The sequence below is a fragment of the Rutidosis leptorrhynchoides genome, chromosome 3 (genome assembly GCF_046630445.1).
Source record: "Rutidosis leptorrhynchoides isolate AG116_Rl617_1_P2 chromosome 3, CSIRO_AGI_Rlap_v1, whole genome shotgun sequence".
NCBI lineage: Eukaryota > Viridiplantae > Streptophyta > Magnoliopsida > Asterales > Asteraceae > Rutidosis > Rutidosis leptorrhynchoides.
This window is the reverse complement of record NC_092335.1, coordinates 580,569,000-580,581,188: the sequence shown is the minus strand read 5'-3', so window position 1 is coordinate 580,581,188 and position 12,189 is coordinate 580,569,000. Positions and strand designations below refer to the sequence as shown.

The window sequence follows — 12,189 nt, the reverse complement described above, 5'->3', positions numbered from 1 at the left end:
ATTAAAATTCATTTGTATCCCATACGTTTCACATCTTTAAAAGTGATAATGATTTATCCGAAAACTTTTCTTTTATTGAACAATTCTAATTCAGCTCGTATATAGTCATGTCTATTTTTGACATTCAATGACAGATTTTGGTTCCAGCTCATCATCTTTATTCATGATGTCATTATATAAAAAATTCTCATCAATATTTGTCATTCTATTTCGGTTCCATATTATTGCATAATTTATTGCAATTTATGTATTTACATTTATCAATATCCTCTGCAGAAGGAATATTGATTTGTGGTTCTTCTTGAACACTTTGTTTTACCTCATTATCAGCTGATTTTTCTTTTCGAGGATTTTTATATTTGAAACCAATTGGTCTTTCACGTTTCAGACGTGATAAAGACTAATGAGTGATATTATTGCCAGCTTTTGGAATTTCAATTCTAGCTGAAACATTTTATGTTATTATATATGATTTAGTCAATCTTTTTGTATCTTTAAATGCATAAAGTAATTAATTTGCAAGTTCTTGCATATGCATTATTTTGAACTTTCGTTTCACATTCTTTTGTAAGACTTCAATATACCTTAATTGATGTTCACATCATGAAGCATCATTTTATTTTTATTTTTTTCATTTCTCCCCTTAATCTACGGACCAATTTTTCATTAAAAAGACAATCAGCAGAACGTGATGTAATAACATCACCCGTCATGGATTCAATATATCTTATGATTGAAGATGTTTTATATTCAACATATATTTCCATCCTTCTTTTAGGAACCATTTGTTGTGGTGGTGCAATTAAAAATACACTGCACAACCAAATGTTCTAAGATGGAAAATATTTGGCTCTCGACCAAAATTAAGTTGGTAATGGAGAATATTTATGACTTGCACTTGGTTTAATGCGAATTAATGTCGCATCATGTAAATTTACATGTCCCCATATAAATATTGAGAGTTTTGTACTCATTTCCAATTGTCTAGTTATTAGCTTCAAGCGTTTATCTATTGATTCAGCTAAACCAATTTTGTGTATGCACATGAGCAACTGGATGTTCAACAACAATCCCTGTAGACATATAATAATTATTAAATGCTTAAGATGTTAACTCACCAGCATTATCAAGTCAAATCCTTTTTAATGGTGTAATCAGAATAATGTATTCTCAATTTAATAATTTGTGCAAGAAACTTTGCAAATGCCATATTACAGCTTGATAACACACAAATATGAGACCATCCGCTAGATGCGTCTATTAGAACCATGAAATATCAAAATGGTCCACATGATGGATGAATTGGTCCATATATATCCCCTTGAATTCTTTCAAGAAACATTGGTGATTCTTTCTCAATGTGCTTTTCATTAATCACCATATGTGCTTTTCATTAATCACCATATATGTTTTTCATTAATCACCATATGCATATGTGCTTTTCATTAATCACAATATGTGTTTTTCAATAATCAGCATATGTGCTTTTCATCATATGCGCTTTTAATCATATGCGCTTTTAATCATATGCGCTTTTAATCATATGTGCTGCGCTTTTCATCATATGCACTTTTCATTATATGCGCTTTTAATCATATGCGCTGTGCTTTTCATCATATGCGCTACGCTTTTCATCATATGCGCTTTTAATTATATGCGCTTTTAATCATATGCGCTGCGCTTTTCATCATATGCGCTTTTCATCATATGCGCTTTTAATTATATGTGATGCGCTTTTCATCATATGCGCTTTTCATCATACGCGCTTTTTATCATATGCGCTGAGCTTTTAATCATATGCGCTTTTCAGTGCTACATAGATATTTCTCATTATCGGTTATCATTTACTGATAATCATATCCATTATGATATATATATCAGAGAAACTTAATCAATTTCTCTTTGATTTTGAGAAAACACGGCATTGTTTATCAGAAAATTTGTACCATTTGGTAATATTAATTTTTGCATTTTCCGTTCCTTATATCAAGTTTGCAAGACCTGATATAGTATTTATAATTCCTTCATTTGATTTAAATCAATGAAATATTTCTTAAATTATAGTGTGTATGTTACCACTATCTACAATACATAGGTCTTTATCATTTAATTGATGATGTATTTCAGCAGGATTCATATAAAACTTCAAATAAGATAAGCAAATAATGAGTTATATTTCAGCAAGATAATCAAATTATATGACATGCAAACAAGTTACAATCTGAAGTACATAAAAGATAACACTTAATAAACATATGCGTTATGGTCTAAAACCATTTATTTATGAGTGATACATAACAAGCTAGGCATTTTAGAAAATTCAAACCATTCAAGTCTGAAGGTAGCTCGGGGTTTATTTAATCAATATTTTTCAACAGATTCACTCTCGTTTTCTTTTCTTTTGGGACTTATTTGTAGAGCTAAATAAGATGTTCATGTATTCAAGAAATACTAGACTGATGATCCACGTTACCAGATCATTAATAAGAATCTCCGGGATTCTTATAAGATCGTCTACTAACATCTTCAATTTTATTCTTTCATGGATCACCGTTATTTCTTGATAATTAATATCGTATCTATCTTTGAGTATTTTCCATAATACACTTGGATCTTCGATCATATAATATGTAGATTCTAAGGACTCGTCAATATGTTTGCTAAGAAAAATACTTGTTATTGCTTTCTCTTGTTCGGAACAATTGTTATTTTCATTCAGGGTTTCTAAAATACCGATTGATTCGAGATGTTTTTCTACATTCATAACCTATGTTAAGTAGTTGTTCCCACTTGATTCTAAAGGGGCAAATTTAAGCCTTTTCAAATTCGACATTTTCTATTATCAAAAAGATGAACAACATAAATTATAATCATACTCAACTTCTATTCATAGACAAATAATAAAATACAATTAGAATCATTTTAAATTCGTAAGTAGCAAACAACAGAATAATGGCATGATTACAAATGTTAAAATCACAAGAGCATGATAGAATATAGGTTCACCCCGTGGTATATTAGCAACAATGATGATAGTTAGTATGACCAATACAATAGGAAAAATCATCCTTGTGTGAATCATCTTTACAAAAAAACTTTTTGAGAGTGGTAACCTGAGAAAATGAAGATTGATTTGTGAAAATGTGAAAACGGAGATGTTTATTTTATATTTGAAAAATATAGTCGTTGTAATGTCGTCAGTTGACGTTAACAACCGTTATGTATATATGACCGTTGTAACGTCGTTAGTTGACGTTAACGACTGTTATGTACTCGTTGTATTAATAATAATTTTAATAAAAGAATTTTATTAGTACAAATACGATTACTATAAATACATTTAGTATAAATACGTTTAGTATAAATACGAAGATTAAGAGAATAAACATATTATGCATAAATAATAAATTTTAAGAATAAACATTAGTATGCATGAAATAAATAATGATTAATTGCATAAGTAATCATAAATGTTAGATAACATAAATATAAATGTTAGCGAAGTTAATAAGAGTTATATTACAGAAATATAATTCAGGCGGTATAACCGACCATATATAACTTAAATAACATAAATATAAATGTTAGTGAAGTTAATAAGAGTTAGATTACAGAAATATAATTCAGGCGGTATAACCGATCATATATAACTTAAATAATATAAATATAAATGTTAATGAAGTTAATAAGAGTTAGATTACAGAAATATAATTCAGGCGGTATAACCGACCATATATAACTTAAATAACATACATATAAATGTTAGTGAAGTTAATAACATAAATATAAATGTTAGTGAAGTTAATAAAAGTTAGATTACATAAATATAATTCAGGCGGTATAACCGACCATATGTAACTTAAATAACATAAATATAAATGTTAGTGAAGTTAATAACATAAATATAAATGTTAGTGAAGTTAATAAAAGTTAGATTACATAAATATAATTTTACTTATGATGATAATAATATTTACCTTACTAATAAATAATAGAAGATATCGTTAAAGAATTTCTTACCTTGATTAGTGACTTGTGGTTGCTTAGATAAACATTGATTATACGGAGCACTTCGTGCTGATAACGTGTTATGATTTAAGAGTTTATGACTACCTTTAGAACCTGATTCTTGATTATAGACTATTAATAAAATTATAAGAGAAGCAGAGAGAGTATATAGATGATAGTATATCAGAAGATTGTATATTAGAAAGTGTGTTTTACAATCATACATGATGCATATTTATAGCATAAGAAAATACTGTACAATTAGGTGACCATAAAATTTGCAGCCACTTTTGACTTTGAAAAAGGACATTTCACAACAAACATGTATTTAATTTACATAACAATAAGCATTAGTGATCATTCATGCACCCACTATTTTCCTAAAATCTCCACATCAACTTTATACTCAGGGGGCACTCTCATATATTTATCATTTTTTTGCAATGTCAGATGCTCCTCCGTACTTGTTTATTTTAGTTAGGTCTTACAAGTTTTTATACTATATTTAACAACTTAACACAAATCTAATTATAATTCAATTTAGTGACTTTAGTTTAACTTGAGAGTTAAAACTTGAAAATTTTGTAAGTTAAACTACCGTTATACAATGTAGATTAGACTAGCTTAATTCTTCATGTGTTTCTAGTTTTATTGTACGCCATTATATGATATCGATTTTAAATCGTTTATCATAGGCTTGAAATTTGTGCCACCAATGATTGAATATCCTGGCTCCGCCCTTGGTGTCTCCAGTTTCTGTTTCAGTGTTCATTTTAGGGTTTCATTTTTGTTTTTTATTTTCTTAATTAACTTTTTAATACTTATAAATAAGTTTTTAATATTACATTTCAATATATTTTTTATTAAAAATAATTGTGTCTTTATTAAAAAAAAAAAACTAAACAAATTTAAAATTCATAATAAAATTCATAGAAGCGTTAATTATGTAAAAAAGAAAAAACAAACAAAACAAATATTAAAAGCAATACATTTAGAAATTTTAATATATATCACTTGTGCATAAAACATCACAACTTGTACCTTTGGGTCTTCATTTGACATCCACATTCTTCTTCATTTACCTACAACTATTAAAAAAAAAAAAAAAAACCCCTAAAACATTTCAAGCATTTCTACAATTACACAAAAAAAAAAAAAAAAAAAAAAAAAAAAAAAAAGAAACACTTAACGGCTAACATTTTGAAAATCAAACACCAACGGTCAAAAAAGCCACCGTCCGTGGCACGACTTCGGCAACCGACGCCGAGATCGACGTTGGTCCGGTATCGACCGACGGTCGATCTCGCCGTCGATTTCAACGACGCCTGCAACTGACGCTAGACACCGAATGCTTTTAAAAGACACTGGTGACGTTAATATGATGATGGTGATGCCAGCTGATGCAGGTAACACAACGTCACCGGTGACGATAGGGCGGCGTTTGTCAATCAAGTGACAGAGGAGAGGATGGCATTTGAGTATGATTCAACCAATCACAATTTACCAAACACACACACACACACACACACACACACACACACACACACACACACACACATATATATATATATATATATATATATATATATATATATATATATATATATATATATATATATATATATTAATTTATCTTTTTTTGACCAAACTTCAAATCATATTTTTACTACATCACTCAAAACATTTGCACTCACTCATATTTAATAATCACCGCTATTTACTTTCACTCCATGCATTGTCGCGTTACAGTCAGGAAATCACCTTTTTCTTCAAAAAGTGAATCTTTAGACTCTATGTCACTGTTATTTAGGGTCACTGATAAAAATGGTCTAAGGATGAGAAGTAGACTAGTGTTAAATTCGGAGTTAGAATTTGTAATTACGTTCAATATTGATAGCTTTTTTGCTTTTTCTAGATAAAAAAAACTTAATAATAACATTTAAACGATCTGATTATCAACAAGTACAATCTAAATATAAGAAATTCAAATTTCAAATGTGGCCAAAACAAGCGGCATTAACACAAGATTCTAAACTAATGGTCCCACCAACGGTAAAAAATACATTACCAAGTAAACGAAACAAATAACCCAACATAGAATAATCAATATACAACGATTACACTAAACAGGTTAAACAATGACATCCGAACGTACAACAATAACACTGAAAGGACCCCAACGAAACACCTCGTTCGAGAGAACACACCTCCGGGAAAGGCAAGCCACAACCTTCTCGTTCGAAATAGGTCAATTATTAACCAAAAAAACATCATACTTCACCCTCTATGAAAAATCAAAATCCGTGCATAAATTAAGCCTCAAAATCGAAACACGAGAATAGACATCGGTGCTTTAGGACCATACGGATAGATTCTTTTTGCCCAAACCATAAAAAAAGCTTACCGAACAATGAAACACCATTGAAGAATTGAACCGCTTCAATTCCAACTGTATGTGATTAATACTTGACAAAATCATACCGGCGATTGGTTTAACTCAATGATAAGACCGATCATACTAAATGTTTTTGGAAAACAGCTTTAACGGAACCCAACCGCAACCGAGCAATGAAAATTGTAGAACCAAGTTCGTCGTTGTTCATCGTTATTATTGTAACTTCATAGGGGGTAGGCACGTAGCTAAGTCGGTTGTGAATGACTATATATATATATATATATATATATATATATATATATATATATATATATATACTAGTGAAATGACCCGTGAAATCACGAGTTTGTTTAAAGAAATAGTTTAATGATGTTTTAGGTATTAAGTTAACGTAAATGCTAAAGTCATTTAGTTTAATGACCCGTGGAACCACATATTCCGACTAAGTAACTTGTAGTTTTTACAAATATATTACTCTAATATACTTAACTTGGTTAGAATAAATGAACTACATTTATTCTCCCACGACATTCTTTCAATTTTCATCACAATTACTATTTTCCTTGTCATAAAAGCTTACATTATAACATTTTATTGAGACATGTAGTTCGTATACATATGTAACGTAAACAAAGAACCCATATTTGAATAATAATAATAATAATAATAATAATAAGACAAAATTGCACAGTTGGTCCATGATGTTTGTATCAAATAACATGGATAACCTTTATCTATTTTTTTGGCGTCGTTAACCTTCAACTTTCGAACTTTGGCATGAATGACCTTCAGCCTAACTCTCGTTAAATTCTTGGCGTTAAGTTTCTTCATGTGATAGGCACGTGAGGGTAAATTAGTCTAGTCCAAGTTTACATCTTTAATTAACTTTATACCAACTAGATGCCTTTGATACTTATGCGTTCGATACAACTTATAAGGTAATTTACACGAATATTAATAAATTAATATTAAATAATAATGTTAAATTATTTTTAAATTACAACTTTAAATAACTTATACCAACACCAACTACACGTTTGATATATACATATACTAGTAGGTCTTATGTCGTGCATACGCACGGCCCAGTTTGCTATTTAAAATATACTAGTGAAATGACCCGTGAAATCACGGGTTTGTTTAAACGAAACAGTTTAATGATATATTTTAGGTATTAAGTGAACGTAAATGCTAAAGTTATTTAGTTTAATGACCCGTGGAATCACATAGTCCGACTAAGAAACTCGTCAGCTGAACATTTCATCAAACACTTAAAATGCATATTAAACAATCCTCATCCAATCATAAGAGATAATATTGGTTATCATTTTATTTTAAATGTGTAAATTAAAAATATAAATATAAAATTGGTTCCTTCTACCTAACTTTTATACCTTCTCGTATTCAATTTAAAACAATTAATTACAATAATTTAAAATTATTTAATTTTAATAATTAAAATAATTATTAATAAGATTTAATAATAATAATTAATAAATAAGAGTTAATTTTATTTCAAAATTATTTAGATTAATGACATCATCCACCATGCTTAGATTTTTTTCTTTTTCTTTTTGATTTTTTCTTAACAAATGAATTAGCCTAATAATGACATCATTATTTTAGCAATATAATAAAAACTATAGAAGATTAGCTCCTCTGTTAGTCATCTAGACAGGTCCTTGTACCGTTTTCTTGCCGTTTTTTGAGCTCACAAATTCACTTGCTCAAAATTTCTCCAAGTCATTAGCAATGTAAGAACATAACTTATACAAGTCAGAAATGTTATATAACTCTGTAAATAGAATTCTCCACCATTTTGTCTAAAAAAGAAAATCAGAAAGTAAAAAAGACAACCTAGAATCCAAAGTATTAAAACATCTTTGAGTATGAAAAGAGACATATCGGCATATAGAAGTACACAAACATACACCAAGAATGCTCAAACAGTAGCTTGTAGTTTGAGAGAGTGAACCATCCATCCACCTCTTTTAATATCTCCGTAACTTATTTGTACACTTACACATCTTAACTTACCACCATCAAAGTAACTACATACTCTGTACTTCAGTTTACTCTGTTGGAGCACAAGAAATAGAATTTGATCTGACACATGTTTAAAAAAGAAACTCCTATTTATTTGACATGTATATGCATATACATGTAAGACGCATGTACAATATTTAATGAATATAACCTTCTAATTCATTTCATTGATATTTTCATGAATATAATTAAATCCTATATGACTCAACTTGTTTATGCAAATGTTGAGCTCCTGGATGGAAGTTGTTTCACACGCCAACCCAACAGATATCAAGTTGTCGCCGAGTCTGCTCAACCCACCCATTTTGCATGGCAAAGAAAGTATCCCAAGCAATAACCGAGTGAGGAGAGCGTTACCCTAAAGGAAAACTGAGTGGATTGCACCATTAAGTAAGCCTACATGATATCCAACCACTGCAAGGGGATCCTCAGAAGATGTATTGAACCAACCCACCCTTGGCTTAAGACGCTTTACGTCAAGCCAGGTTGCCTCTTTTGATGCAAGACGATTTCAAAATCAGTTAATTAAAGCAGATGCAACCACTATAGACTATGTGTATAGTCTGGATGCTGAAGCCTATTGCTTCAAGGAGCTCAGTCTCGATAAGTAGGTGCAATATTATATTTTTGTGTCCTATTAAGATGTGGTGTCGGGTCCTAATCACTTGCAACTAATTGTATTGGGATCAAAGAGATTTAGTGTGGTTCATTATGAGTTGAAAATATTGATATTGCTAACTGGTACAACAGTAACTGCTACAACAAATAGCTTAAGAAGTCATCTCCAAATTAGCATGATTTCCAGTAACGTGTGGGGCTGCTACACTATCGTAAATGAGAAAACCACATCGTCCACCTCTGTTCAGGTAATCTATGACCCTATCGCTTTTAAGGTGTCATCAACATTCTATCCTAGATTTTGTTAGCTCATTTGCAAATAGTAGTTTATGTTACCTTAAGAATATAAACATAGACAGGAACTTCTCTAGATTGGTTTTGTAGTGCTAACCTTTTCAGATATTAGAGAATGTTCTTTATCTTTCTTATTAGACCGGATGTAATCCCTGATGCCTTCGTAAACCCGCTTAGGTCTGATCCTTTCTTGTTTGGTGTTGAAACTTGAAACCAATTGTGCATTTGCTTCTTTGGTTGGCTTTTTATCTCCATCAAGACGGTAATTCTGAATAAAGGTCAACCCATTAGTCCATTATATTTTGTGACTCCTATGTAAAGTAAGGATTAACAAATGTGCAATTCACCTACGCAACAGTAGGTTGCACAACTATGGGTGGCTATGCAAGGTGCTGATCCAGAGGATGTCATCTATATACATTAACATCACACCATTAACCATCATCATGCTTAATTATATTGAAGTAATTCACAACTAATGACACAAAAATATTCAACTCTTTCATGTAATGACCTTTAATTTATATGAAGGCAACAGTTTCACATACTTCAAGCAAAGTATACACTTCGAGTTTATTAATCTCATAATGTGAAAGCAGCCACTTAGCAATAATCAAAACACTGATTATCAGATTTCAAAGACTCAAGAATTGTAGCTTCACTACTTTTACATGATCGTAATTACCGACAATGCAGTTAAAAAGTCATTAACAAAAAACAAAATCCCAACTAAATAATATCAGTACAAGATGACATATAGATCAAACATAAAGAATCAATAAATCAAATGTTCAATCTATACATTTCCTAACATTGACGACCCAAAAACTCTGACCGAAAAAACTTACCTGATCTTTCAGCAATCAAGAAACAACGAGCCATATACTCGATTCTACATGATGACCATATGCTGACATCTTTAGACACATTTATCTCTTTAAAATCTGTAACTACCACGGCTTAATCTCAAGTATCTCATGAAACAATCTACTGGCTTACAATACATATCAACATACCCTTTTTTAACCTAACGTTAAGCGTAAATAATAGATACACACATCACAGTTATGATTTTTAATCAACTTATGTGCGAGCTTTGATTTTCAAGTACCGGTCGTATATAATAATTGTCAATAATTAAAAAAGGAGAGAGATACATTAAAGAAGGTTACCTGGTAAAGTGATAATGATATTGAAGCTGTTGGATGACAGAAATAGACGATCAATTAAGAAATCAACAATTAGAAACATATACGGAGTATATACCCAGTAACAACAACACTGACAACCAATTTAGGTCACCAACAATAAATAGCAACAAATTCAAACACATCAACGATCAGCTTTAACATTAACATTAACATATTAAAACACAACAACAACAACAATTAATAAATAGACGCATAAGAAACAAAAGATAGCTAAATTACATTTTAGGGTTCATAAATGATTTTTTCTGGGCGGAAGTCCAGCGGAAGCGAGAAAGAAACAAAGAAGAAGGTAAATTGTAAAGGGAATTGATCGATCACAAAATTCAGCTGACGACAAGTTATAATTTGGTCGAATTAAAATGCTAGACGTGGCAATTGGCGAACAGCGCGTGTAATGAAGCATGAGGGTGTGAAGCAAGTGGTGTCAATTGGTGAGGTTGATACCGCGTAGGGTGGAAGCAGGTGGCGTCAATTGAAAAGTGTCTGGCAAGTAGATGGGATGAAACCCGAACCAACTGGGTGACCCGACCGGTTATTTGTTCCGCGACTTATATGATGACACGTGTCAGAAGCGGGAAGTGAAGATGGAAAAAAACTTTTCTACTTATTGTAGTAAGATAAGATAAGATAAGATAAGATATCTACAGAAGAAAAGATAAAGTGGTAAATTTCGATCCGATGCTTCATTTCAATAAAGCTCCTAATAAACAATTATTATCATGGGATTTGAAGAAAACAATAAGAAATTAGAAGCAAGTTCATCATCATGAGCTCATGTATTAAATCTCCCAAGAGAAACAACCCCACTTCTCAATTCATCAAAATCGGCTCATCTTTCTTCCCAATTCAAGACTTTCGCAAATGTTTTCATCGCATTCGTTGGCGCCGAGGTTCTCGGCCTTCCCTACACTTTCCGACGCGCAGGTTACGCCACCGAAACCCTAACTGTATTCGACGTCACTTTCTTCACCAACCACTGTATGATGCTTCTTGTCAAAACTCGCCGGAAACTTTAGTCAGTCAACGCCTTTTCAAAAATCAATTCTTTCGGTGCTGGTCAAAACTAGCACTTTATCTAGCAATTAATTATTATTAATTTATTAGTATTTGTTGCTGGCAAAGTTAGGGTTACGGTGGAAGGGGGCGAGGGAATTGGGGGCCAACGAACAGTTGTATTACTTGAGAATAAAATGAAATACAAATCTGGGCTGTAGTGAAAGCCGAAAGCGAGACAGAAATTGAGTTTGATTGTTTGTGACGGTGATTCCAAAGTCTCCGGCGAACGATTATATGAAGTTTCCGGTGATCAATAACGATTAGTGAAGTTATGTTATTGTTCAGAATCTCGAATTCAGAGGAACAAAAATCGTGATTAATCGTCAGGTGGGTTTAAGTTTTACTCCGGCGAACACATGCTCTTTTCAAAAGTTCATGCACATTCATACAATTAACTGTCTGTGATTCTCAATATAGCAGCTTTTATTGACCGATTCCCCTTTGTATTTATTCATGGTTAATGGAATAAATTGCTAGTTTGCTTTTTTTTTTTTTAAACAAAATTTGTTAACATTTGTGTTAAGTTTATTTGTATCAAACGCGTCTAGTTGGTATAAATTT

The 12,189-nt window shown here is 31.3% G+C and overlaps 1 protein-coding gene across 5 annotated transcripts; it reads right to left on the bottom strand.

The window, feature by feature from the left end:
* Nucleotides 1-8,066: 8,066 nt before the first annotated feature.
* Nucleotides 8,067-11,046, bottom strand: LOC139898704 (uncharacterized). 5 transcript variants are annotated; one of them, XR_011777108.1, is made up of 4 exons: nt 10,792-11,046; nt 9,709-9,772; nt 9,459-9,629; nt 8,067-8,818 (listed from the first exon to the last, which is right to left on the bottom strand). XR_011777108.1 is itself a non-coding variant. In XM_071881465.1 (4 exons), exons 2-4 carry the CDS (start codon nt 9,770-9,772, stop codon nt 8,471-8,473), a joined length of 270 nt encoding a protein of 89 aa, XP_071737566.1. In that variant the 5' UTR covers nt 10,792-11,046; the 3' UTR covers nt 8,067-8,470. The 5 variants fall into 5 exon arrangements, 2 of the variants coding, with proteins under 2 accessions (XP_071737566.1, XP_071737565.1); XM_071881465.1 differs by having other exon boundaries at nt 8,067-8,509; nt 9,713-9,772; XM_071881464.1 differs by having other exon boundaries at nt 8,067-8,480; nt 9,713-9,772.
* Nucleotides 11,047-12,189: the final 1,143 nt, after the last annotated feature.

Bases quoted from the DNA above. Each gene is read 5' to 3' on its own strand.
- LOC139898704 (XM_071881464.1), bottom strand. From the start codon at position 9,772: ATGACATCCTCTGGATCAGCACCTTGCATAGCCACCCATAGTTGTGCA. The intron at 9,630-9,712 runs GTAGGTGAATTG...ACCTTTATTCAG, and splicing joins GTTGTGCAACCTACTGTTGC to AATTACCGTCTTGATGGAGA. The intron at 8,481-9,458 runs GTTAGCACTACA...GTGCTCCAACAG, and splicing joins ATTCTCTAATATCTGAAAAG to AGTAAACTGAAGTACAGAGT.